This window comes from Delphinapterus leucas, chromosome 11 (genome assembly GCF_059928025.1).
Source record: "Delphinapterus leucas isolate spDelLeu-1000000601 "Yukka" chromosome 11, BTC_Dleu_Yukka2, whole genome shotgun sequence".
NCBI lineage: Eukaryota > Metazoa > Chordata > Mammalia > Artiodactyla > Monodontidae > Delphinapterus > Delphinapterus leucas.
In genome coordinates this window covers 91,224,931-91,247,877 of record NC_143139.1, presented here as the reverse complement: position 1 = coordinate 91,247,877, position 22,947 = coordinate 91,224,931, and the positions used below count along the sequence as shown (strand labels likewise).

General features: G+C 50.2%; 2 protein-coding genes across 5 annotated transcripts in view; both read left to right on the top strand.

Moving 5' to 3' along the window:
• The first annotated feature begins 1,360 nt into the window (after window positions 1–1,360).
• On the top strand, window positions 1,361–16,089 carry EIF3D (eukaryotic translation initiation factor 3 subunit D). Its single transcript, XM_022599906.3, has 15 exons — window positions 1,361–1,538; window positions 3,925–4,057; window positions 4,366–4,411; window positions 5,286–5,422; window positions 6,495–6,580; window positions 7,120–7,192; window positions 8,156–8,268; window positions 9,411–9,543; window positions 10,033–10,180; window positions 10,936–11,066; window positions 11,789–11,874; window positions 11,968–12,097; window positions 14,870–15,012; window positions 15,209–15,492; window positions 15,931–16,089. Exons 2-15 carry the CDS (start codon window positions 3,935–3,937, stop codon window positions 15,942–15,944), a joined length of 1,647 nt encoding a protein of 548 aa, XP_022455614.1. The 5' UTR covers window positions 1,361–1,538; window positions 3,925–3,934; the 3' UTR covers window positions 15,945–16,089.
• A 3,593-nt stretch (window positions 16,090–19,682) lies between these two features.
• FOXRED2 (FAD dependent oxidoreductase domain containing 2) overlaps window positions 19,683–22,947 on the top strand; it is a 13,610-nt gene continuing 10,345 nt past the window's right edge. For 2 of the 4 annotated variants that reach the window (XR_002648290.2, XR_016395053.1), the window contains exons 1-2: window positions 19,794–20,942; window positions 22,661–22,912. Coding sequence is in view for 2 of the 4 variants with exons in the window: in XM_022599913.2 (XP_022455621.2) it covers window positions 20,395–20,942; window positions 22,661–22,912 (800 nt within the window). In the remaining 2 variants the exon portion in view is untranslated. Of the gene's footprint in view, window positions 19,770–19,792; window positions 20,943–22,660; window positions 22,913–22,947 lie in introns of those variants that run through there. The other 2 variants (XM_022599913.2, XM_089921282.1) reach the window with 2 other exon arrangements.

The window sequence follows — 22,947 nt, the reverse complement described above, 5'->3', positions numbered from 1 at the left end:
TCAGCGGCCATGGCTCACGGGCCCAGCCGCTCCGCGGCATGTGGGATCTTCCCAGACCGGGGCACGAACCCGCGTCCCCTGCATCAGCAGGCGGACTCTCAACCACTGCACCACCAGGGAAGCCCTCAAGACATCTTTTGAAAGAAGAATAAAGAGGAGTTACTGAAGGATTGAATGTGGTGGAAAAGGGAAAAGGAGCTACCAATAATGACTACAGGGTTTTGCAATGAGCACCATTCACTGGATAGCATGAACAAAAAGTAGGAAAACTGGAAGATGAGCGGATTAGGAGAGAACTTATGAAAACAGATGCTGCTGTTAACATTTTCATTTTACAAATGAATAAGGTTTCAGAGAGATCGAATAACCTAAGTTTGCCCAACTGGTAAGTGGGATTCCTGAGTATTTTCACATACATTTATCTTTACCCTCACGGCACCCCCTTTTTATCTTCTCCAATTTACAGATAAGGAAACTGAGGTCCAGGGAGGTGAAGGCTACACAGCTAGAAAGTGGCAGAGCCAAGAATAGATATCTGATCTAACAGCAAACATATTTCCCAATAAAGGAGAGACGCTGGGAGACTGATAAGGAAACCTAAGAAGCCAGGTAGAAAAGAATCTGAGGTTTGAACAAAAATCGCGCGCTCAGATTCTCTTTCGATGTTTTGAAATTCCCCAGTAAGACTCCAGGACAAACTCCGTAGGCTGGGTTTCGAAAAGGACAGCACAGTTGCCATCGTAGGAAAGTGCTTCCTGGTCGCCACTTCAGAATCACAGCTGCTCATTAAAATGCAGATTCTGGGCTCCAGCTAAGACATGCTGGTATAACAATCTATGGAAAGGAGACCCGGAATCTGCATTTTTCAAATTAGCGCTCCAGAAATCTGTTAAATAATAAAGTTTTAGAACTGTGGAGGTATGGTTTGAACCCTGGCAACCACCCACTACACTAGTAGTCTGATCTACGCAGGTCACTTTGCACCTCCTGGCCTCACTTTCCGAAGAACAGCGCGTCGCGACGATATACGCCTAAAAGACTCGACCTTCCCCTAGCAGTGAGAATCGAACAACACGATCGCTTAAAGAAGGCAGGAGCCGCGGGGCACTGTGGGATACAGAGGTGCCGAAGCGGCCCGCAAGGCATTGTGGGACACCGGGGGGGCTGTTAGCCACTCTCGGCCTCCAGCTTCGACTGCAGGGCCGCCTCGTTTCAAGAAACTTGAAAACCCTCTCGGAGCGTCGTCGGGTGTCCCATGACGTAACTGTAAACATCCTCCGGTGTCTTGCAGGCTAATCGGAACAGCTCGAAAAGAACAGTGACGAACTTCCGGGTTGCCTTTGCTTTACGACTCGTGCGTTCTGCCGCCGAACCGGAAGGAAGCTGGGGAGCAGTTTACGACAGCGCCGGTTGTGTTTACGGCGCCGGCCGCTGCGCGCGCGTTTTTCCTGTTTTCCCACGTCATCGGTCCACAGGCGGTGGTGCGGTCTCCGGCCTGGACAATCTCTCGCCATCCGGCCCGGTTCAGGCCGTTGCAGGTGAGCAGTGTGTTTCGTAGCGTTTCGCGGACCTCCGGAGCCGAGTTGGGCGGCTCCTGGCCTTTGGGGGCCTACCGGAAGAAACCCCCGTACACCCCCACCTGCCGTCGCTGTTCCTCCGCTGGGCGGGGCAGGACTCTGCCTTCGGGGTCCCAGGTCCGACCCAGTGCGGGGCAGAGCCTTGTGCCTGAGGTCTCTGGCCCTAGACTCCGTTTAGCGGCCACGGGCTGGGCGAATGTGATCATATCATTTAACCCAGCTGGGTCTCAGGGTCTTTTTAAAGCGGCCCACGGCTCCCTGAGCTGCTTTGAGAGAGGTATTGGGGGTTCCAAGCCGAGCGGTGTTCGGCCCTCCCTGAGGAGTTCACGGTCCAAATGTTTCCTTCCCTTTTCTGTGAAATGGGAGGCCAGGATGGAGTTGATTGATCTCTGATCTGAAACTCTACCCCCCAGGAATTGATGGGGAACGACCTGCAGTGGTTGCCGTAACATACCCAGTACCGTGGCCTGCCAGCCGGAAGGCCCCTTCTGACTGCCCTGTTGGTGCCTCCTCATACTGCCCCTGTAGCCAGTACAGCTGTCACTCCGTTTTAACTGAAAGATTTAGTTTCTCCTGTTGGTTCCATTGTGCTCACTCTTATTTTACGTGCGTTGAAACCAGGTGACTTCCTCCCGCCCCCCCCCCCCAGAGAAATGCATGTCAAGTCTTGAGCCCGTTTGTCTCCAGCTCTGATAAAACAAGTCGATTTTTTTAAGTGTGTTTGGAGATATCTTACTGTGTTGTCAGTAGGGGCTGAAACCCCAGATCTTTTCAGGCCGCTGCCCAGCTTATAAAATAATAGGAAGAGTGTTGGACTTAGGGCAGACGACCCTGGAAACCAAATCTTTTTTGAAACGATGGGCAAGTCAACTGCTTGATCTGGCTGAACTGCACATTTTTATCTCTAAAATGGGGGCGAGGTGGGAGGGTTAGTGGTGTTGCGTCTGACACGTGTAGGAGCCTGATAAATATTTAATGTGAATTGTTTTGAGACCACCACTGCTTCCCTCAGTCCGCTTCCTGTAGTGTAACTTAAGTTCAAGCTGCAGGATGGAGCTCCCAGGTCATTCCCTGTTGCTGTCACCCAAGTGTCCCCTCTGTAGGAAGCCTTAATCTCCCTATCGTTGAACAATTAAGAGAGTTTCCTAAATTTAGTACCCTGCACTCTTTGATTGCTGTCCAGACTCCAGAAATGTTTGTGTAATGAATTTTCCCCTGGGAACTCAGCTTCTGAGCATTTTCAGGGGATTGCAGTGGATGATAAATGCGTAAGTTTTTGATAGGACCTGTCAGGCGAACATCTGTCTGGAGCCCCTGGTTTTTACGCAGAGTGTGGACCCTGGAGCCAGTTTGCCTGGGTTCAAATTTTTCGTCCATTAGTGTTGTGACTTCAGGCAATTTCTTGATTTCTCTGTGCTTCAGTTTTTTTATCTGGAAAGTGGGGCTAATACTGGCCCTACCTTGGGATTGTTGGGAGGAGTTAATGAATTTATGTGTGGTAAGCACTAAGAACATGCCTGGTACTCATAATGTTTATGAACATTGGCTGTATGGCCACTTTTATGAACTAAGGTTTCTGGTGGCCTCCTCAACCTTCTGGCGGGCCTTTTGCCTGACCCTGTGTCTGCTTGCTCTGCGTAAGGATTTTTCATTGACAGAAAATCAGAAGAACAACAAAGGGAAGTTACATTTCAGGATATATTCACGGACCCTTGTTTTCCTCTCAGCACTGTGTGTAAATGTATTTTTGCAAGACTCAGGAGTAATCGTGCAGCGTTTTACAATGGAATCATTTCCAAATACGTTGATTAATTCATACGGCTTTCACAATGATTCTCTGATAGAAATAAAACAAGGATCTTATGTATTTGACAGATGAAGAGACTGAGGCTTAGGGATTAAATATTGTATGCCTGGTGAAGGTGAGAGTAAGAACTGCAACACACTTATTGCACCTGAAAAAAAGGCACTACGTTTCATCAAATATGTGAGGTACCACTCATTTTAAGAAGCACAATTATTTCATGTAACACCAAGAAAGAAACACTGCCAATTACGATATGACACCCCATCAAGCAGAAGGTGCAGACTCATTTCAGAGGTGGTACAGTGAAGAAAAAATCAATGAAATATGATACATCAATTTTGTTAGCAGTCTTCTGAGTTTTAAGTATTCACAACATTATTTACAAGAAGACATTGAATGGGGAGTAGCTCAACAGTTGAGGATTCTGTTTTGCATTTTTAATTTTGTCATTCATGTCTTAGCTTACCTCAAATGGAAGGCTTTTTTTTTTAGTTTGAGGCTTTTCTTCATGGGGCTGCTTATATTGTTTGTATTTTTAAGGTTTTAGAAGATGGCAAAGTTCATGACACCCGTGATCCAGGACAACCCCTCAGGCTGGGGTCCCTGTGCGGTTCCCGAGCAGTTTCGGGATATGCCCTACCAGCCATTCAGCAAAGGAGATCGGCTAGGAAAGGTACTTGCCTGTCAGCGGGGGTCTGAATCTCTTAACCTGTGGCTGCTCCTCCAAGTTCGTTTCAATTTTATTCTCTGAAAAGCATCAGGGTTATAAGTATCCATTATATAGTATATATAGTATCCATTATATAGTATCCATCTGGATACTTCCAGTGGTCATAGGAGAGCTGGGCTCTTAAAAAGCCATCCTGAGCCAGTCCTGACACTTCCGCACACTGTGTCCTCACTTTGGGGGGTTTCTGAGTGAACAGAAACCCACCTGGCTGACCCATGCTCCATGTCTTCTTCCCTTGTTGCTCTTACTAGGTTGCAGACTGGACGGGGGCCACGTACCAAGATAAGAGGTACACAAGTAAGTGCTCCCCGCCTGACTGCCCGGATCAGGGCCTTGGGGGATTGTTAGTTTTTCTAGTAACCTCCACCTGAAAGCATTCTAGGATGGGAACAAAAGGCTGATAATAATTCATAGTATTTCAGGGCATATTCTGGACTGTGGAAACAATCCACATTCTTTTTGGAAATAGCCTCAACTTAGACTGTTCATTAAAGAGGTTAGGCCTATTATAGTGGGTTCCCCCCCCCCACTTTTGGGGAGCCACGGCCCCTTTTACAAATCTGGTGAACATGTTCCCATTTTTCACTTCATTGCAATTTATTGAACCTACGAGGCCAGTCAGTGGATCCCAGTTTTAAAACTCTGGGTTTTAAGATCCTGGTACAGTAAATTGGTTTCTTCCCTCTGTGCCAGTTGAGAGAGCTGGAAGTGGCTCCCGGGGATACTGAGTTAAGATTATCTGGGTCTGAGGGCAGCAGGAAAGTCAGTCGTAGCCCATTAGCCACGTCTGCCTGGGTACCTGATGACAGTGACGATACCTAGACCGCATCCTTGCCTCTCCTGAGAGCAGATTTTAACTCATATTCTTACAGACTAAGGCAGAGAGTCAAATGGGCTTGGCTTAAGTTCCTCAGACTCTGCCTTGACTTAGAAAGTTCTTTGGACCAGAGCTTTTCAAACTTGAATGTGCGTATGAATCAGCTGGGGATCTTATTAAAATGCTGATTCTGATTCGTGGGTCTGGGGTGAGGCTGTGAGTCTGTACATCTAAGATGATCCCAGCCGATGGGTCAGGTCCTGAGACCACACTTTAAATAGCAGGCCTTTAGACCACCATGTATTTGTAAAATCTGTAGGCAGTGTTGTTACACGCTGTCACCTTTGCCTCCAGATAAGTACTCCTCTCAGTTTGGAGGTGGGAGTCAGTATGCTTACTTCCATGAGGAGGATGAAACTAGTTTCCAGCTGGTGGATACCGCACGCACACAGAAGACTGCCTACCAGCGGAATCGGATGCGATTTGCACAGGTAGGCCAAGAGCCAGCAATCTGACCGTCTTGGGGCTGTCACCTGCTGCTAAAAATGCTACCGTGTAGTACTGCTGAGAGGAGAGCATGTTATTGTGGGTCTTCTAGTGAATTCCAAGTGGCTATTCAGTGACAGTTGTGCTAAAATAAATGGGTACTAAGTCCAGGGATGCATTTAAATAGTTTAGCTTTCTGTTGACCAGTAGCAAGGACATCTGTGCTAAGGGTGGATGTTAGCGCTGGATTAACAAGGTGATCTGTGTCTGTTGCCTCACTTAATTGCTATGTCCAGGATTTATTAAGTAGATCGTCCAGCTGGGCTGCATCTTCTTACATAAAGAGGCAAACTCAACAACTCTAATAAGAGCCAGTAAACCTACTTCAGTAAAAACTGCGTGTGGATATAAATCTAATTCCAAGTACAAACGTACGTCATTTTGTTGTGCTTCGCAGATTTTTTTTTTTTTTTTTTTTTTTTTACAAATGGAAGGTTTGTGGCAACCCTGAATCGAGCAAGTCTTTTGGCGCCTTTTTTTCCAACAGCATTTGGCTCACTTCATGTCTCTATGTCACATTTAAGTAATTCTCACAATATTTCAAACTTTTTCATTATTATTACATTTGTTATGGTGATCTATGATCTGTGATGGCTAATGTTACTGCTCACTGAAGGCTCAGATGGTGGTTAACGTTTGTTAGCAATAAAGTGTTTTTTTAATTAAGGTGTATACATTGGTTTTTTTAGAAATAGTGGTATCGCACACTAATAGTCTGCAGTGTAGTGTAAACCATACGTATAGCATAACTTTTATATGCGCTGGTAAAGCAAAAGAGTTGTGTGACCCGCTTTATTGTGATACTTTATTGTGGAGGTCTGGAACCAAACCCAGAATATCTCTGAGGTATGCCTGTGCATACTTGTAACCCCCCGGATGTTGATTCTATAAAAGCAGAGTAAAATGTGCGATTTGGGTTTGCATCCTAAACTAACTCTAATGGCCTCCCATTAGGCACTGCCAGTTGTAAGCCAGATCTCCAAGATTTTAACATGGATGTTTTTTCCTGCTTCCCAGCGGAACCTCCGCAGAGACAAGGATCGACGGAACATGTTGCAGTTCAACCTGCAGACCCTGCCTAAGAGCGCCAAGCAGAAGGAGAGGTGAGGTGCCCATCCTGGCAGAACAAGATATCCTTCCAGGACCGACTGCACTCTGATGGCAGGAGGCCAGAGCAGAATAGTCGTCTTCCCCACCATTGCAGGAAAACCAGAAAGTCTTCCCAGGGCCAGTTAAGCCACTGTCTCAGCCCTGGGGTCACTCTCGAAGAGCTGTTAACGGCAGAGAGCATGGGCAGGAAACCTGCAGAGGATATGACTACTGAAGGGAAGCAGAGGCAGATAGGCGGCAACTTTGGAGCTTACCTAGGCTTGGGTCTGCTGTGGCACAACTCCGGGGAGCCCCATTCACGCTGGGGCCTGTGAGTCCCTGGAGCTGGGTAGGATAGTAGCCCTGCCCAAGCTGGGGCTGCCAGTGGACAGCTGGATAGATGGAGTAAAATATATGCGTAATACTGGTCAGTAGTGGGGGCAGTATGCCTCTCTAGCATGTCTAGTGTGCGCCCTGTTGGTCTGTTCTTTTTTTTAAGCCCCCGTTTTCCTTAAAAATCTGCACCGAAAGCACAGTTTTCCTGTCTTTCCAGAGAACGCATACGACTGCAGAAAAAATTCCAGAAACAATTTGGAGTGAGGCAGAAATGGGACCAAAAATCACAGGTAGTATATCCATATCAGAATTCTGTCCAGGAATTTGATTTTGTTTATTTGTTTGTTTGGTTTTATAACAGCTTTATTGGTATAGTGCACACACTATACAAGTCACCCATTTACAGTGTACATTTCGGCGATTTGTAGTGCATTGACAGAGTGCTACAGCCGTCATTACAGTCCGTGTCAGAAGGTTTTCAGCACTCTAAAAAGAAGCCCGGTACCCTGTGCCAGTCAGCCCCTCTCCTCCCCAGCCCTCGGCTGCCCCTTATCTATTTTCTGTCTCCAGATTTGCCTGCCCCAGACATTTCATATAAATGAATCTTAGCGGAATGATCTTTTGTGACTGGCTCCTTTCACCAAGCATCATGTTTTCAAGGCTAATCCATGATGTAGCACATGTCAGCGCTTCATTCCTTTTTATCGCCACATTCCGTTAGATGGATAGACCACATTTTGTTTATCCGTTCACCACTGATGGGCACTGGGGCGGTTTTACTCTGGGGCATATTAGGAATGATGCCCCCATGGGCATTCCTGTACAAGTGTTTGTGTGGGCGTGGTGAGAGTAGAAGACATGTAAGCAAGCGTGAAGGTACAACTGTGGAAGTTACATTTTGCTGGACATGATGCTTGCTGTAGCAGCAAGAATAAACAGCTGATACCCTGAGAGAAATATAAAGGAGCTGTTACAGCTCCTGTATAAAATGTAGGAATATAGAAGAGCTGATGTTCCCAGGGTGGCATCGTTACTGAGGAGTAGAATTCCCATTTGTTTCTGAGCTCTCGTCCCTTCGGTCCTCTTCTAGATTGTAAGCTCCTAGGAGTCAGGGACGCTGCTGGAAAACAGCCAGCACGTAGTAAATGTTCTGGATATATTTATTGAATAAAAGCCTTCGTACTGTTAACCTGCCTTTTGCTTACATTTTGCACTGGCTGTCATTTTTCCCCTCCAATGGTTTCCCCCAACAGAAGCCCCGAGACTCCTCGGTGGAAGTCCGCAGTGACTGGGAGGTGAAGGAGGAGATGGACTTTCCTCAGTTAATGAAGATGCGCTACTTGGAAGTGTCAGAGCCCCAGGACATGTAGGTGACGTCTTTTACTACTGTCCACCACACTCGTGTGTGTGTGCACCAGCTGGTGATGACTGTTGGCCTAAGCCCTAGTATTTCCAGAGGTGCATAAGATTGACAAACAGGTTTTAAAAAGCAATGCCAAGAGGGGGAAAGCAGAAAGAAGTTTACTGATATTAAAACTTCATCTCCTCGGGAATTCCCTGGCGGTCCAGTGGTTAGGACTCCACACTTTCAGTGCCAAGGGCACGGGTTCAATCCCTAGTCGGGGGACTAGAATCCCACAGGCTGTACGGCACGGCCAAAAAGAAAAAAAAACTTCAGCTCTTTTTGAACTTCCTGGCATTGTGAGCAAAAGAAGAATTAAGTGGGCTTCCCTGGTGGCGCAGTGGTTGAGAATCTGCCTGCCAATGCAGGGGGCACGGGTTCGAACCCTGGTCTGGAAAGGTCCCACGTGCCGCAGAGCAGCTGGGCCCGTGAGCCACAACTACTGAGCCTGCGCGTCTGGAGCCTGTGCTCCGCAACGGGAGAGGCCGCCATAGTGAGAGGCCCGCGCACCACTACTAGAGAAAGCCTTTGCACAGAAACGAAGACCCAACACAGCCAAAAATAAATAAATTTATAAAAAGAAGAATTAAGTTATAGAACTCTTGTTGGCAGAAAGAAATTTGCTGTTAAACTCCAGATTTCTTTCCACTTCCTGAAATCCTGAGCAAAAGGAAAAATTAAGTTCTATAGCTCTGAGGGCAGAAAGAGAAAGATAGCAGTTCTTCAAGAGTCATGAAGCTTTTGCTTACATTTCAAAGAGCTCCTTACCTCAAAGGGCCAGTAGATGGAAATAACTTAGCGGGGAGCTGGGGCACCAGACCGAGTCAGCGTGCCTGCTGCGGGCTCTGTAACTGCCGCTCTCCCTGTCTTGGCCTCAGCCTCCCTGTCTTTAAAATGGGGAGGCAGAGCAAAATCAGTTGTGTCCTCACTGTTCTGTGGAGCCACATCAGGAGCTGAGGGGGCAGGGCCCGGAGCAGGCACTGAGAGTCGAGTCAGAGAATGTTTTCATCTCTCATACTCTAGACTTTGGATCCGTGGCTTAACAGAAAAGAAGTAGGTGGTCTTCTTCCCCTTCACTTAGCGCGTGTTGCCTGCTCTCCCCTCAGCGAGTGCTGCGGGGCCCTGGAATACTACGACAAAGCCTTCGACCGCATCACCACAAGGAGCGAGAAGCCGCTGCGGAGCATCAAGCGCATCTTCCACACTGTCACCACCACGGACGACCCTGTCATCCGGAAGGTGGGCGCCCCCTGCCCCGCACCTGCCCGCCCACGGGGAGTGTTGAGGCCTCAGGACAGAGATGCGGGGATGCGTGTGAATCGGTCGGGCCTCGGAAGCCCCTGTAGATATCGACTTAGGATTAGATGAAAATAAGAGCACTTTGCTGGCCAGTTAGGTGAAGCTGGGCCCGGGTCCCAGCTCTGCCGCGCTTCCTGGCTTCACCTGTCTGAGGCCTTAGCTTTCTTACCTGTAAATCGGGGTAAATGTACTTACCACGTGCCGCTGGGGTGAGGATGGCAGCATCGGGCAGTGCTCTCCTGGGATACAGCAGGTGCTCAGGGAGCTGCAGTTCCTTGGACCCCAGGACACAAGTTTGCTGGCTGGCTTGCTGCGGCCTTGCTCAGACAAGGGTGTGGGTGTGAACGCGCCTTACAGAGGAGTCCTTCCCCTGCTGTGAATGTTCAGTTCAACCCTGAAGTAGCCTCATCTCTCTTCTGTCCTCTGCAGCTGGCAAAAACTCAGGGGAACGTGTTTGCCACCGATGCCATTCTGGCCACGCTGATGAGCTGCACCCGCTCCGTGTATTCCTGGGACATCGTCGTCCAGAGAGTCGGGTCCAAGCTCTTCTTTGACAAGAGGGACAACTCTGACTTTGGTAAGAAGCCTGTTCGGGAACAACACAGAGGTGCTGAGTGTCCTTGTTGGTTCAGAGCCATTCCCTGGTCTAGAGAATGGGTAGAAGAGGGTCTGGCTCCTCACAGGCGTCAACAGCCATGTCAGAATCCCACTCAGCCTCCTCAGCGACAGGGGAAGGGACTGTCACTGCAGTCCCTCTGGGGGCGTCAGCCTTCGGAGGCCTCATGGTGCCCAAATACCGTGCTTCTAGTTTTTACTCATTTGAATAGCACTTTCCTGACTTCTGTCATCTCTCTATACCACCTTTAGTACATACTTAATGTTTTCCTTTAGATTGATGCCTTTTTTACTTCAGCATATTTACGCAGGAAAAAATACGTACGCGTATATCTTACACCATACGTGTGTGTATGTGCACACACACAATGAACGAAAACCACTCAGAAATAGCAGAGTGAAGCCAAACGTGATTATGTTGCTTCTCTTTGTTGAAAAACTAATAAAATCAAACATTCTCTTGAGGAATCCAAAAAGAAGGAAAAGGTATGGCTTTCTTCCACGTGACCGTGACTGAATTTAACGTTAGTGTCTCAAGTTATCCAGAAGCGCACCCTGCTCCTCCCCAGTGTGTCCCACACTCAGGGGACCCACGTTAGCAGATGGCGGTTCTTTGGAGGAAGGGTGTGTGTCTGGATCGCCACTGCTCCCCAAAGGGCCATGCACCTCTTCGGTGACTCTGTTTCGTGAGTGGTTGGCTGTGTCACGCTCTTGCAGACCTCCTGACGGTGAGTGAGACAGCCAACGAGCCCCCGCAAGATGAAGGCAACTCCTTCAACTCACCCCGCAACCTGGCCATGGAAGCAACCTACATCAACCACAACTTCTCCCAGCAGTGCTTGAGGATGGTGAGGCCCTGGGAACATCTGGGCGTCCATTTTTAGCTTGTCGACTCCAGCTGCTGTTGATTGAGCACCTGCCGTGTCGTCAGCCCCGGGGTTGTGGGATTGGTGAGGATAGACGGGGTCCCTGCCTGTCACAGAGGAGATCCGAGCTTGGGCTTTAAGATCAGACAGCCTGACTTTGAACCCTAGATCCACCAGTTTTTAGCTTTGTGGTGTTGGGCATGTTTCTTCTCTGTAAAATTAGAATGCCAATAATACTTGTTGCACTTAGATACATTGTGACCTTTTCTTCAAATATCTGTGTACAAGTGCACTCACTGTTTCCCAGCTGGGGATACAGCAACCAGCCAAAGTTGCAACCCTTCAGAAGCTTTGTTACAACGGAGGAGGAAAGACAGCAAACCCTGAGCACACGTATGTTGTGACAAGTGGCTGTGTGTGCCATGGAGAAAAACAAAACAGGAGGGACGAGATTGCTATTTAAATGAGACACCTAAAGCACGTGGGCGACAAACATAAGCACGGGGTGAACGCGAGCTGTTACATCTGTCGTGGTCCGCGGGCTGCTTGCTTGGGTAAAGGGATGCACAGCACGTAGTGATCCCAGAGCCCCCTCAGGAGCTAGGGACCTAGTCAGGGCTGTGACAAAGCAGAGGTGCAGGGTCTGGCAGATTGCCTTGGTGACAAGTTGCTGCCGTCTCGTGACACCTCTGTCATCCTTGCAGGGGAAGGAAAGATACAACTTCCCCAACCCAAACCCGTTTGTGGAGGATGACATGGATAAGAATGAGATTGCCTCTGTGGCCTACCGGTATGTCACCTCCCTGGTGCCCGTGTCCTGTGTGGGTGGTGCGTCTGAAATCCAGGGTCTCAGCTGACCGAAGGAGCTCCTCCTTCCTTGCAGTTACCGCAGGTGGAAGCTCGGAGACGACATTGACCTCATCGTCCGCTGTGAGCACGACGGCGTCATGACTGGCGCCAACGGGGAGGTGTCGTTCATCAACATCAAGACCCTCAACGAGTGGGACTCCAGGGTGAGTACCATCCTATGTCTGTCTGCCCCTCACCTCACTTAGAGAGCTACCGAGATTTTTTTTGTCTTCTGAGTTTTTCCCCTACTTACTGAGAAAGAGATCATGTGTTTGAGGTAATTACCTTCTTCCAGTGCTTTCTGTCCCTCTGTTCCATTCCCACTTCCTGTTGATTTCTGCTCTTTGCAAGCGTGATTTTGATCTTTCCTTATGAGCCGGGCTGGCAGGTTTCCTGTACGCCGCGCAGCTCTTCTTTTTGACCTGTTCTTTCACTTACTGCAGCCCCTACCTGGTCTTCAACCTTCGGACGCCCTTTTTCCAACTCCTTCACTTCCTGAAGTCAGAGATTCTCAGATAAGCCCAGATTTCGCTCTTCAGGGGGCATCTAGAAAGAATCACTTGTCCTTCGCTTTTCCTCCTCTTTCTGTTCTCTCTCAGGCTGGTTCGCCATGATTAGTGGGTTGTCATCCTTTCTGAAAGTACCTGGGCTACGTGCCTGAATTTGAAATGGGTGGCAGAGCTCCTCGGTGCTGCTTTGTAGAATAAAGGATTCTTGGTGCAAGGACAGGAAGGCCGGGCCTGTGTTGAACGAGGGTCCAGTGAGATGGAGTTTGGGGGCCGTTGTGCTCTGCTTTCGTTAGAGCCAAGGGATTAGCATTCCAGGCTGCTGAGTCTCACCCCCAGATGCTCCTCAGCCTCCATCACCTGCTGAGAGCACACCGGAAGGTTTGCTGCGAACTTAGCTCTGGGCCAGTGGCCTTTTCTTAGACTTTCCACCATGCCCTCCCTGTAGCATATGGTGTCGTTGTATTTGTATGGCTGTTCCCTCTGTGTTAGTACCTTAATCTAGTCTTACACGTTTCTCAACTTCTTTCACGTGTTTCCTTTGCTGGTTCCCCTCCTTTTTGACCCCCAGTGGAGCCTTCTCTTAGGGTCAGTCCCCTTTGCAAGTCATTTTGCCATAATCACGTCTTTATATAGCATGTATTCATCTTCTTTGGCTCCATAACAAAGTAACGGAAACTTGGAGGCTTAAAATGACATCCATTAGCTCATAGTTTGGTAGGTCAGAAGTCTGGCATCGTGTGGCTTGGTTCTCTGCTCAGAATATCCAAGAACTAAAGTTAAGGTTTCAGCAGAACTGAGTTCTCAGCTAGAGTTTCTGGAAGAAAATCCACTTCCAAGCTCATTTTGGTAGAATTCAGTTCCTTGCAGTTGTCAGATTGAGGTCCCCCGTTCTCTTACCAGATGTCAGCTGGGGCCGCTCAGCTCCTAGAGGCCACCCACATTTCTTTCCATGTGGTCCCCTCCACCTTCAAACCAGCAACATAAGATTCTTTTCGTGCTTGAAATCTCTGGCTTCCTCTGTGTCCGACCTCTACACCCAGATTTAAGAGACTCGCATGGTTAGGTGAGGCCCACCCAGATGGTCCTCCTGTCTTAAGGGACCTTAACTCCATCTGCAGAATCCCTTTTGACATGAGATAGCGTGATCGTGGGTATTTCATCATACTCACACGTTCCATCCAGACTCCATGGTAGCAGATTCTGCAAGAGCAGGGTCACCGGGGGTCAACTTAGAATTCTGCCTACCCCGAGCCTCATCCTTGAACTCTAAAAATGATTCCCGAAATCTGTTCTGACTCCCATTCCATTGTTGGTTTTTTTCTTTTTCCTAAAATACCTTGTCCTTCCAACGTCCTTCTTTGTCGTTCCCTCTGGCTTGGCCGTCCGTCAGCTTTGTCTCTCCTGCTCTCTTCGGCTCAGAGCCTCAAACATCTCCTCCTTTGCACTCCTGAATTCTGCTGTCAGGTGCAGTCTGTCTTCTTGCTCAGCTCTGGGTCTCACTGACATCATCCCCCTAGTTTAGGGCCCTCCTCTCCGTGATGCCTATTGTTAGCTGACCTCCCTAACTCTCTCCTCCCTCCCTTCAGTATCTCTGCCAGTTAATGGTCCGAAACACTGCTTCCTTGAGGAAGCACAGATTTGAGGAAAGGCCCTTAAAATGCCACAGCAAACTCACAAGGCTGCTGCAGGATAGTTTTAATTTTTGAAGAAAGCCCAGAGACATCTGTCAGAATACTGCCCCTAAGTGGTTTGGACCTAACTACTTAATAAAAGGAACTCTTTAGTATTTCTTCTGGCCTAGGGTTGCCAAGGAACCAAGAAAGTTTAGGAGTCTCTGCCGTGTGCCCTTCAGCCGTCACTTCACTCTGAGGCCAGGTTCCCACATCTGCAGAAGAGGTGGTTGGAGAAGGTGGTCTCCGGGGTCTCTCTGCTTTTTGTCTGTCTCTGTGTGTGTGCACAGCACCAGACCCTGACCTCGCTCTCTGTGGGCCTCCACGCCCACCGGGGCTAAACCGGCCCGTCTCTCCCCACGTCCCTCTCAGATCACTCCACCTCCAGCTTCTGCCAATATCCTCCATGGGGGAGCTGCGAGGCTCCCACGCAAAACCCTTCCTCTCCGCCCAGCATGTGATAAACACATGCCCTCACCACTTGTGTGGCGCTTGTTTTTTTAACTTGTGTGCGTGCGTGTCCTGGTCTGGATGAGCTCTTGTGAAGGGAGGAGTTGCGCTCTGTTGAGCACCTGCTGCGCAAGGGAGGGACCAAGGCCCTGCCTCTTAAAAGATAAGCCTGACCTCTGCTTTACCTGTGGGCTCGCCCCTCCCCAGTCAGGCCCACTAAGGAGTTGCTTCTCTGCCAGAAGTGGCAGCAGGCCGTGGGCAGTGGGAGCCCGCCTTGGCCCCTATAACCGGGGCTCCCCTCCTGCAGCACTGTAATGGCGTTGACTGGCGTCAGAAGCTGGATTCTCAGCGAGGGGCCGTCATTGCCACTGAGCTGAAGAACAACAGCTACAAGTTGGCCCGCTGGACCTGCTGTGCTTTGCTGGCCGGATCCGAGTACCTCAAGCTTGGGTGAGATTCCTGGCCGGGAGCTCATCTTTGGAAGGGGGCGTCTGCAGGTTGGGAGACGAGGGCTGGCCTTTTCTCCTTTTTCTTGGGAGAAGCGTCAGGCCAGGTGTCACCATTTAACTGATACTCGACCCCAGGCGTCGCTGTGTCTCTGTGCCCGCCTGCCCCCCCCCCATAATACTCCTCTTCCCCTCAATAGTTACGTGTCCCGGTACCACGTGAAAGACTCGTCACGCCACGTCATCCTGGGCACCCAGCAGTTCAAGCCCAATGAGTTCGCCAGCCAGATCAACCTGAGCGTGGAGAACGCCTGGGGCATCCTGCGCTGTGTCGTCGACATCTGCATGAGGCTGGAGGAGGGCAAGTACCTCATCCTCAAGGACCCCAACAAGCAGGTCATCCGCGTCTACAGCCTGCCCGACGGCACCTTCAGCTCGGATGAGGACGACGAGGAGGAGGAGGAGGAAGAGGAGGAAGAAGAAGGTTTGTAGCAAGCCTCCCTCCGAAGTCTGGCGTGAGCGTGTGCCGGCTGGGGCCCAAGCTGTACGCACAGTCCTAACCTCGATGGAAACCTCTGGGAGTTCCCTGAGATGTCACTTGGAGTAGCAGTCAGTCTGGCTCCAGAAGCTGCTTCCAGAGCCTTTAGATCACAGGACGGGGTCAGGGAGGAGAGTGGTCTTTTAGAGGCTAGGGCAAGGAAGAAGCATCTAGAGGAAGGCACCGGAAGTCCCTGATGTTAGCCAGTGGTCTGAGGGAGGAAAGATGCTCCAGGTGAGTTACACGGGCTTTAAGCTCTCTCTCACCTGCTTCACCAGTAGGTGACTGAAGGAAATGTGAGCATCTGAAAGGTTTCACTTCTGAGTGGAGGTGTTGAAAATCATAAGCAATTCACCAGTTTGATGTGGCTTTTGTATCTTTCAGAGGAAGAAACCTAAACCAGACAGTGATGTGGGGCTGGATTCTGTGATTCTGCCGAGCCTAGGAGGGCCTTGGATACCTGGTGGAATGTTTGTCTGATTGTTGCGCTCTGCAGCTTGACTGCTGGAGTAAAGTATAAGTCTGTCTAGTCTCTTACCTTCATCGCGTGCCTATGTTATGATTGACAGCCCTTCTCCGAATAGCTCTTGGGAGAGGGAGGGTGAGATACAGCAGAGTCTCTCCGGAGTTCATAATCTGGGTTCCATCCTTTGTTCTTGAGCATTAGTAGTTTTACATTCCTGTTAGGAGGTGAATGCCCTGAATTTTTTTGTTCTTGAAACCCCTTGAAATTATCCTTTCCTGGGGAGTGTTGTCCATTGTGAGGTCCCCGTAGGAAGTCCATTTCCACAAGCACGAGTGCCTGCTGGCTGCGTGCCAGAGCCAGCTGCCGCCTTCAGAGACACACATCACTGGTGAAACGTGAAGCAGGGCAGTCTTTGAAGGTTGAGGTGGGATGGCTGCAGGTGCGGGAGGCTGTGGTGATCGTAACGGCTCGTAAATTGTTTTCAAGCTTGCCTTGGGCTGGTGACGGGATCTCAAGCTGGGACCCTCAGAGAGCTGTGTCACGAACAAATCAGAGCAGGGCTACGGATGTTTAGTTAGTACTTGTAAGCTTTTTATAAGCGGACAGTGTTCTGTCCAATGTACAGAGCACTGTGAAGTGATACACCGTGCCACACGTTATACTGCATGTTCTAGAAATATCTCACCGGACCCTGACACAGAACTGTAATGCTGATGGAAGTCACACCATTATACAGATGAGAAAACTGGCTCAGCTCTTGGGTAACGGTCCTAAAGTTAACAATTTCAGTCAAAATAATTGAGCCTCAGAAAGCAAGCAAAAACTTACTGGACTGTGTTTGTCAGAGTTACTAGGAAAATAGAGCATAAGATGTGCTTCTTGGGGACCTTTCATTGTAGGTGGAGCGTTACAAAATTCACTTTAAAGTAGTGTGACAAGTGTCACGGGGTTTCAAGTTCGGGCTGGTACTCCCCGAGCTGCCTCCTGCAGACCCATGATGCAACCCAGCAGGATTAGCTGGAGCAAGTGGGCAGGTGGAAGTTAATTTCAGTCTCATTCTCTAAAAACATCTTATATCAGCCTCCACATGCCTCATGTCTTTCATCTATCCCCTACTTCCATCTGGTCTTGCTTGGGGCCACCAAGTTGGCTGCTGTAAATAGTCCTGACTCTAAACTTTCACTCGCATCCTGCGGCCTACAGTCCAGGCTCAGCCTAGTCTGAAGGCCCTGCCGTATTTTATCAGGCCTAATTTCCCAATACAAAATACAACCAGCAGCTGTTTTAAGTACTTAATTAACTGCCCACACCCATTCTCATAATCTTCACAACTATTAAGTAGACCTCCCTAACTTCATTTTTGGTCTGTCTGGTTTCAGTGTTTATTCAACAGATTATTAAGGGCCTCCTGTATGCCAGATGCTGATGGAAGCTTTGAGGCCACTATAGTGAATAAGATCATTTCTGCTCTAATGGAGCTTTTCTCTGTTGCTGATATAGGCTAGGAAAAAAACAGATAAATGGCATTCCTTAGGGGGTACTTAGGTCTGAGAGCTCAAGGAGGACTTTTCTAGAGAAGTCTCAGTGATGACTTTGAATGAGAAGAAGCTCCAGCCATGCAAAGCTGGAAGATCACAGGGTTTTTCCACACTAGTCACGGCTGCCTTACCACCAGAACCCTCAGCCCCGTCTTACAGGACTACTTTAACACCCCCTTGAGGTTTCCTGTACTTGCGCTGTGTTCTACCCATGTAAATCTCATGCAGGATCCACATCCCACCTCTGGAAAGCCAGCCCTGGTCATCCAGTTCACTTGAATGGCAGTTCAGGGTCATCCTGTCATCCTCCATGTTGCCTCTACTTTGGCCACCGCTGCTGGGCATGAGCAGTGGATTTGTGTTTCAGTGTCTTTACACTGAACTGTCGTAGGCCACTTTGTTTATATTACCAGTGATGAAATAAAAATTCACATTTTAAGGCAAGACAAGAAAAATTTCAACATAAAACCTTTTCTCTGTCTTTCAACCTCCTGCTCCCCTCTAGTGTGCATTGTGCACCCACATTATGCATTGACCAGATCTCCCCTACGGCAGAAATGCCTGCTCAACCGTAAGATCAGTTTTTCTTCTGGTGCCAGCAAGTCCTTGGAAGAAAACATTCATTTCTCAATCCTGTAAGGGGTCACAGTGACCCTCCACTCGCCCTGTACTGGCAGACAGACATCCTTGGTGAACTTTATGTACAATGCCAATATGCCATTTCCCTTAAAGGCAGTGATGGGGGCAGAACAGACTGGTCAGGTGACCTGGGGAGATAACGGCCTGCACCTAATCAAAGTTCTTAGCTTAAATACTTACTTATGACCGTATTCATGTTGCTAGCTATATTACACATATTCTGCCTGTTTTATAAGAGTATTGTTTCTTGCACTACCAAATGTGTGACAGAGCCTCCAATAAAAATAATGATGACTAGGCGACTTGAAACAATTACAAACATACAATTCTATAAGATCAATGATTGTAATAGTCTGACTCTAGATATGGGAAGAAACAACAGGCGGGAACCATTTCCCGAACCATAACAGACTAGTAAGACAGGTGGTCCGGAGGCTTTTGGCTACTGTTAACAGGGCCTAGTCCAGCAACAGCACGTGGAGGGGCCTATCAGTAAATTTTGCCTGGCCTGGGAATGAGCATTCCTAGCACCAGGTGACAAGTCAGTCACAGAATGCCTCCCAGACCTTGGTCGAAATTAAGACTGAAAGGGAAGCAATTGTCAAATAAAGAATGTAACCTACCGCCCAGCTCTACAAGAATCAAGTCATTAGCCACTGCAGTTGCTGACCTACAGTATACCCTGAAGGAATTGAGAATGAGGAGGAGCTTTTTGCTCTAAAAGTGGCAGAACCAGCCCTCAGACATATTTTCAAGAGAAAGTCTTCTGAACCCAGTTTCTTGCGTTTTCCCATACTTAGAGAAGAACTAAAACCATTAACTAAGCTATTAATTCCTTGTGAACTGCAGCAACCTTCTACCAAGATGTGTGCTTGATTGCACATCCCCTTCATCAAAATCACAGATATGCTGGCCTCCCCTAGCTTCGTCACAGTCCTCGAGCTTTCTGGAAGAGCTCATAATTTGGAGTATAAATGGGGGGTTTTAATGTCACACTCCACTTCTTAACTGTGTGACCTTAAGCAAATCACCCCTAAATTCCATTTGGCCAGTCAGCTATTTACATTATATTGGAAACAATCCCTGGCCTTCCTCTTGTGGTGGAAGATCCAGTCAGTCCTGTTTCTTAATAAACAACAGACTGAATCATTGTAGCGAACACACCAGTTAATTTGTTTATCCGTCCTGGCTTCATCAACCTGGTTTCCGGTCCCAAAGTACTGAGTACCCAACTAGTCTTTGGCTACAGTAATGGAGTGGAACAGCTGCGATTATCTCCAAAAGTCGTCTGCTCCCGTGCCTCCCTTACACGTGGAAAGACACAGCTTTAAAGAGCCCCAAGCCACTTGCCAGATTTGATCTTCAGTCGGGCCACCACGCGCCGGCACGCGCCGGCCGGCGGAGCAGCACGTGCGCGGCTCTCGCGAGCGACCCGGAGCCCAGAACCCGACAGCCCATCCCCTCATGACGCGCGCCGCCACGTGACCCCGCCCCCTGCCATGGGCGGGGCCGCCGCGGTGGCGCGGGCAGGCCGAGTGCGGCCTGACTTGGCTGCGGGCTGTCTACGGAGCGGCTGGGAGGTTCGAGCTCTGTGCGGGGGGTGGGCTGGCGGGCCGGGGAGGCGGGAGCTGCGGGCGTGGGCACCGCGCACGCGTGGGGAGCGGCTCCCGTATTCAGCGCGCCCGAAGGAGGGCGGCCTCGCGCTGCTCCGCGGGCAGGTGTGCCGGGGCTTCCCTGTCACGTGACCGAAGAGACCCGGGTGTGGGACGGGGGCCTGCAGACCACACCTCCTTCAGGCTGGAGGCCGGAGCGCGGGGGCGTGGCCCAAAAGAAGTGACCCTCGAGGGTCTGGCCTTGGGAGGCCCTAGGGGGGTGTTGGGCATCCCTGGAATTAGGGGAAATTGGAGAAAACACCCAGCCTCTTATTACCATGGCAATAAGGAGTCTGGCGCCCTTGGGAGCTAAGGTCCTGAGGGAGATGGAGGGGCTCGGGACTCCTGGGGGGAGCCCAGATCCGAGCTTGAAACGATGGAGTCGGGGCAAATGAGTTCAGAGGTCCTTGGGTTCTGGTCCTGGCTGCACCCCAGGTCGCAGTGAGCGCTCCGGCAAGCCCCTGCCTTTCTGGGCCCCCAGTTCCTGGCTCACCTCCGCGGGCGTCGAGGGGCCTTCGTGGTCCGAGGCCTCACCTCTCTGGTCTGCCGTAGGATGGGCCTCTCCGCCGCGGCCCTGCTGTGGGGCCTCCCAGGGCTTCTCCTGATCATCGCCCTGCACCCGGCTTTCTCCCCGTGCCCCGCCCAGGCCTCGGTGCCCGCGCACCGGGACTACTGTGTCCTGGGTGCCGGGCCCGCTGGGCTGCAGATGGCCTACTTCCTGCAGCGGGCCGGCAGGGACTACGCCGTGTTCGAACGCGCCCCGGGACCGGGCAGCTTCTTCACGCGCTACCCGCGGCACCGCAAGCTCATCAGCATCAACAAGCGGTACACAGGCAAGGCCAACGCCGAGTTCAACCTCCGCCATGACTGGAACTCTCTGCTCAGCCACGATCCCCGGCTGCTCTTCAGACACTACTCCAACGCCTACTTCCCCGATGCCGGCGACATGGTGCGCTACCTGGGCGACTTCGCAGACCGGCTGGGGCTCCACGTGCTGTACAACACAACCATTGCCCACGTCACTCTGAACAAGGATCAGCGGGCCTGGAATGGCCATTACTTCATCCTGACCGACCAGAAGGGCCAGGCATACCAGTGTAGGTAAGGAACCGGGCTCCAGAGCTCACCTGCTGAAGCCAGTGCCTTCCCTGGAAGAAGGAAACCCATTGGTTGGCCCGTAGATGTGGGAGAAAGGAGGCATTTCTGCCCATCCTTGCTCCCACTGAAATCCAGTGCTAAGAGGTTCAGTTCAGCCATCATTTCCCAAGTGTTTCCTAGAAATGTATGTACTCAGAGATACTTGAAAATTCTGACCATTTCTTTCCTCCAGGATTTTTCAGACTTCAGTATCTTCACATTCACTGAAGGACTCCAGCATTGGGTGTTGAGCATTGTCTGAGCTTATGCACCCACAAGACCCTTTTTGTAGAGCATCTCCTAGAACTTGTGTTCCCCAAAATACATTCTGAGAAACACTGGCAAGTGTCCAGCAAGTGTTAGACAGGCTCAGTAGGACTTCTGAACTGAATGAGAGGGAGGGCCAATAGGCGGTGCTGCCAGGATTCAGTTTTAGCTCGCTTTGACTTGGGAGAAAGCTTAGCATAGTCTAGAGAACCCAGATTCAGAGTTATATGTTATACCGTGCTTGTCTAATCCTCACAAGGATCCTTTGAGGGGGGTTCACTGATGCCCATTTTACGGATGAAGAACTGAGGCTCAGAGAAGTTAAGTAACCAGTGCCGTGTCACACGGCTAATAAGGGGTGCACCTGCCACTTGAGCTCACATCTTCCTGACTCCGAAGCCTGTGTTCTTAACGCTGTGCCCGACTGCCTCTCCGTTCCCGGCCGTCAGCCTAGCACCTGGCTCCAGGCAGGTGCTCGATCACGGTTCATTTTCTCATGCCTTTTGCCAGAGGCTCAGCCTTGCTCCTTGCTTGTTACAGCCCAAGGAGAGAAGGGTTGGGTCAATTTGGACCCTCGCATCTTAGGCAGCAGTGCTACAGTGTAGGGGATTCAGATGTGAACAAATGGACAGGCCAAAAAGCAAGGGGCCACAGAGGCTGCCCAGGCCCCTTCTCCAGGCCACCCGGTCCTGTTTTCTAAACTACCTTGTGATCAAACCATTCCTCTGCAGGCCGGCAGGGTCCGGCTCCCAGCCTGTCCACCACGGGATTGTAATCCCCACCAGTGGAAAGAGCAGGACTCTGGAATTAGGCTGACCTGTGGTCAGATTCTGGCTCTGCTGTCTAAGGAGCTATGGAGGTCGTGGGCCCACGTGGAGCCTGCATCTCCTCGCCTGTAGAGCAGGCCGAATAACACCAATGCAGAGCTGCTTTGAGCAGTAAGATGAGGCAGAAAGCACTTAGTACAGGGCCTCGTACAGAATCACCACTCAGCAGATCCTGCTTCTGCCACGCAAGTACGAGAGGGGGAAGCAGAACGTCTAGTTTCATTTTCATGACTAGGGTGGTACTTGGTGAGGCTGCCATGTTCAAAACTAAGTGAATTAATCGATTTCTCATGGCGTCACCCTCTCCAAAGTCAGAAAGTAGAACTAATTCTCACATTTGGTATAATCCCAGGAAGGTGTAAAGGAAACTGCACCCACTGGATCACTCAGTGAGAGGCCAGGGTAAGGTCTCAGATGCACTGGGACAGGTCAGGAGGTGGGTGAATAAATGAACAACCTGCTTTCTTTTAGGAGCCAGCAGTCTGGGTGAGGCGGGCGAGCCAGGCGGCAGGTCCAAAGAGGGATTTTTCACTTCGTGGTCTCATAGCTAAGAGGCTAAGCCATCCTCCCTCTGTCCCCCACCTGCAGCGTCCTTCTCGTGGCCACTGGCTTGTCAGTCCCCAACCAGGTTGACTTCCCTGGCTCCGAATACGTGGATGGTTATGAGTCCGTGTCCGTGGACCCCAAGGACTTCGTGGGTCAGAATGTGCTGATCCTGGGCCGGGGGAACTCGGCCTTTGAGACGGCGGAGAACATCTTGGGTGTCACCAACTTCATCCACATGCTGAGCCGCTCCCGGGTCCGGCTCTCCTGGGCCACCCACTACGTCGGCGACCTCAGGTATGCTGGGCAGGTACTGTGTGTGCTGTGCTACC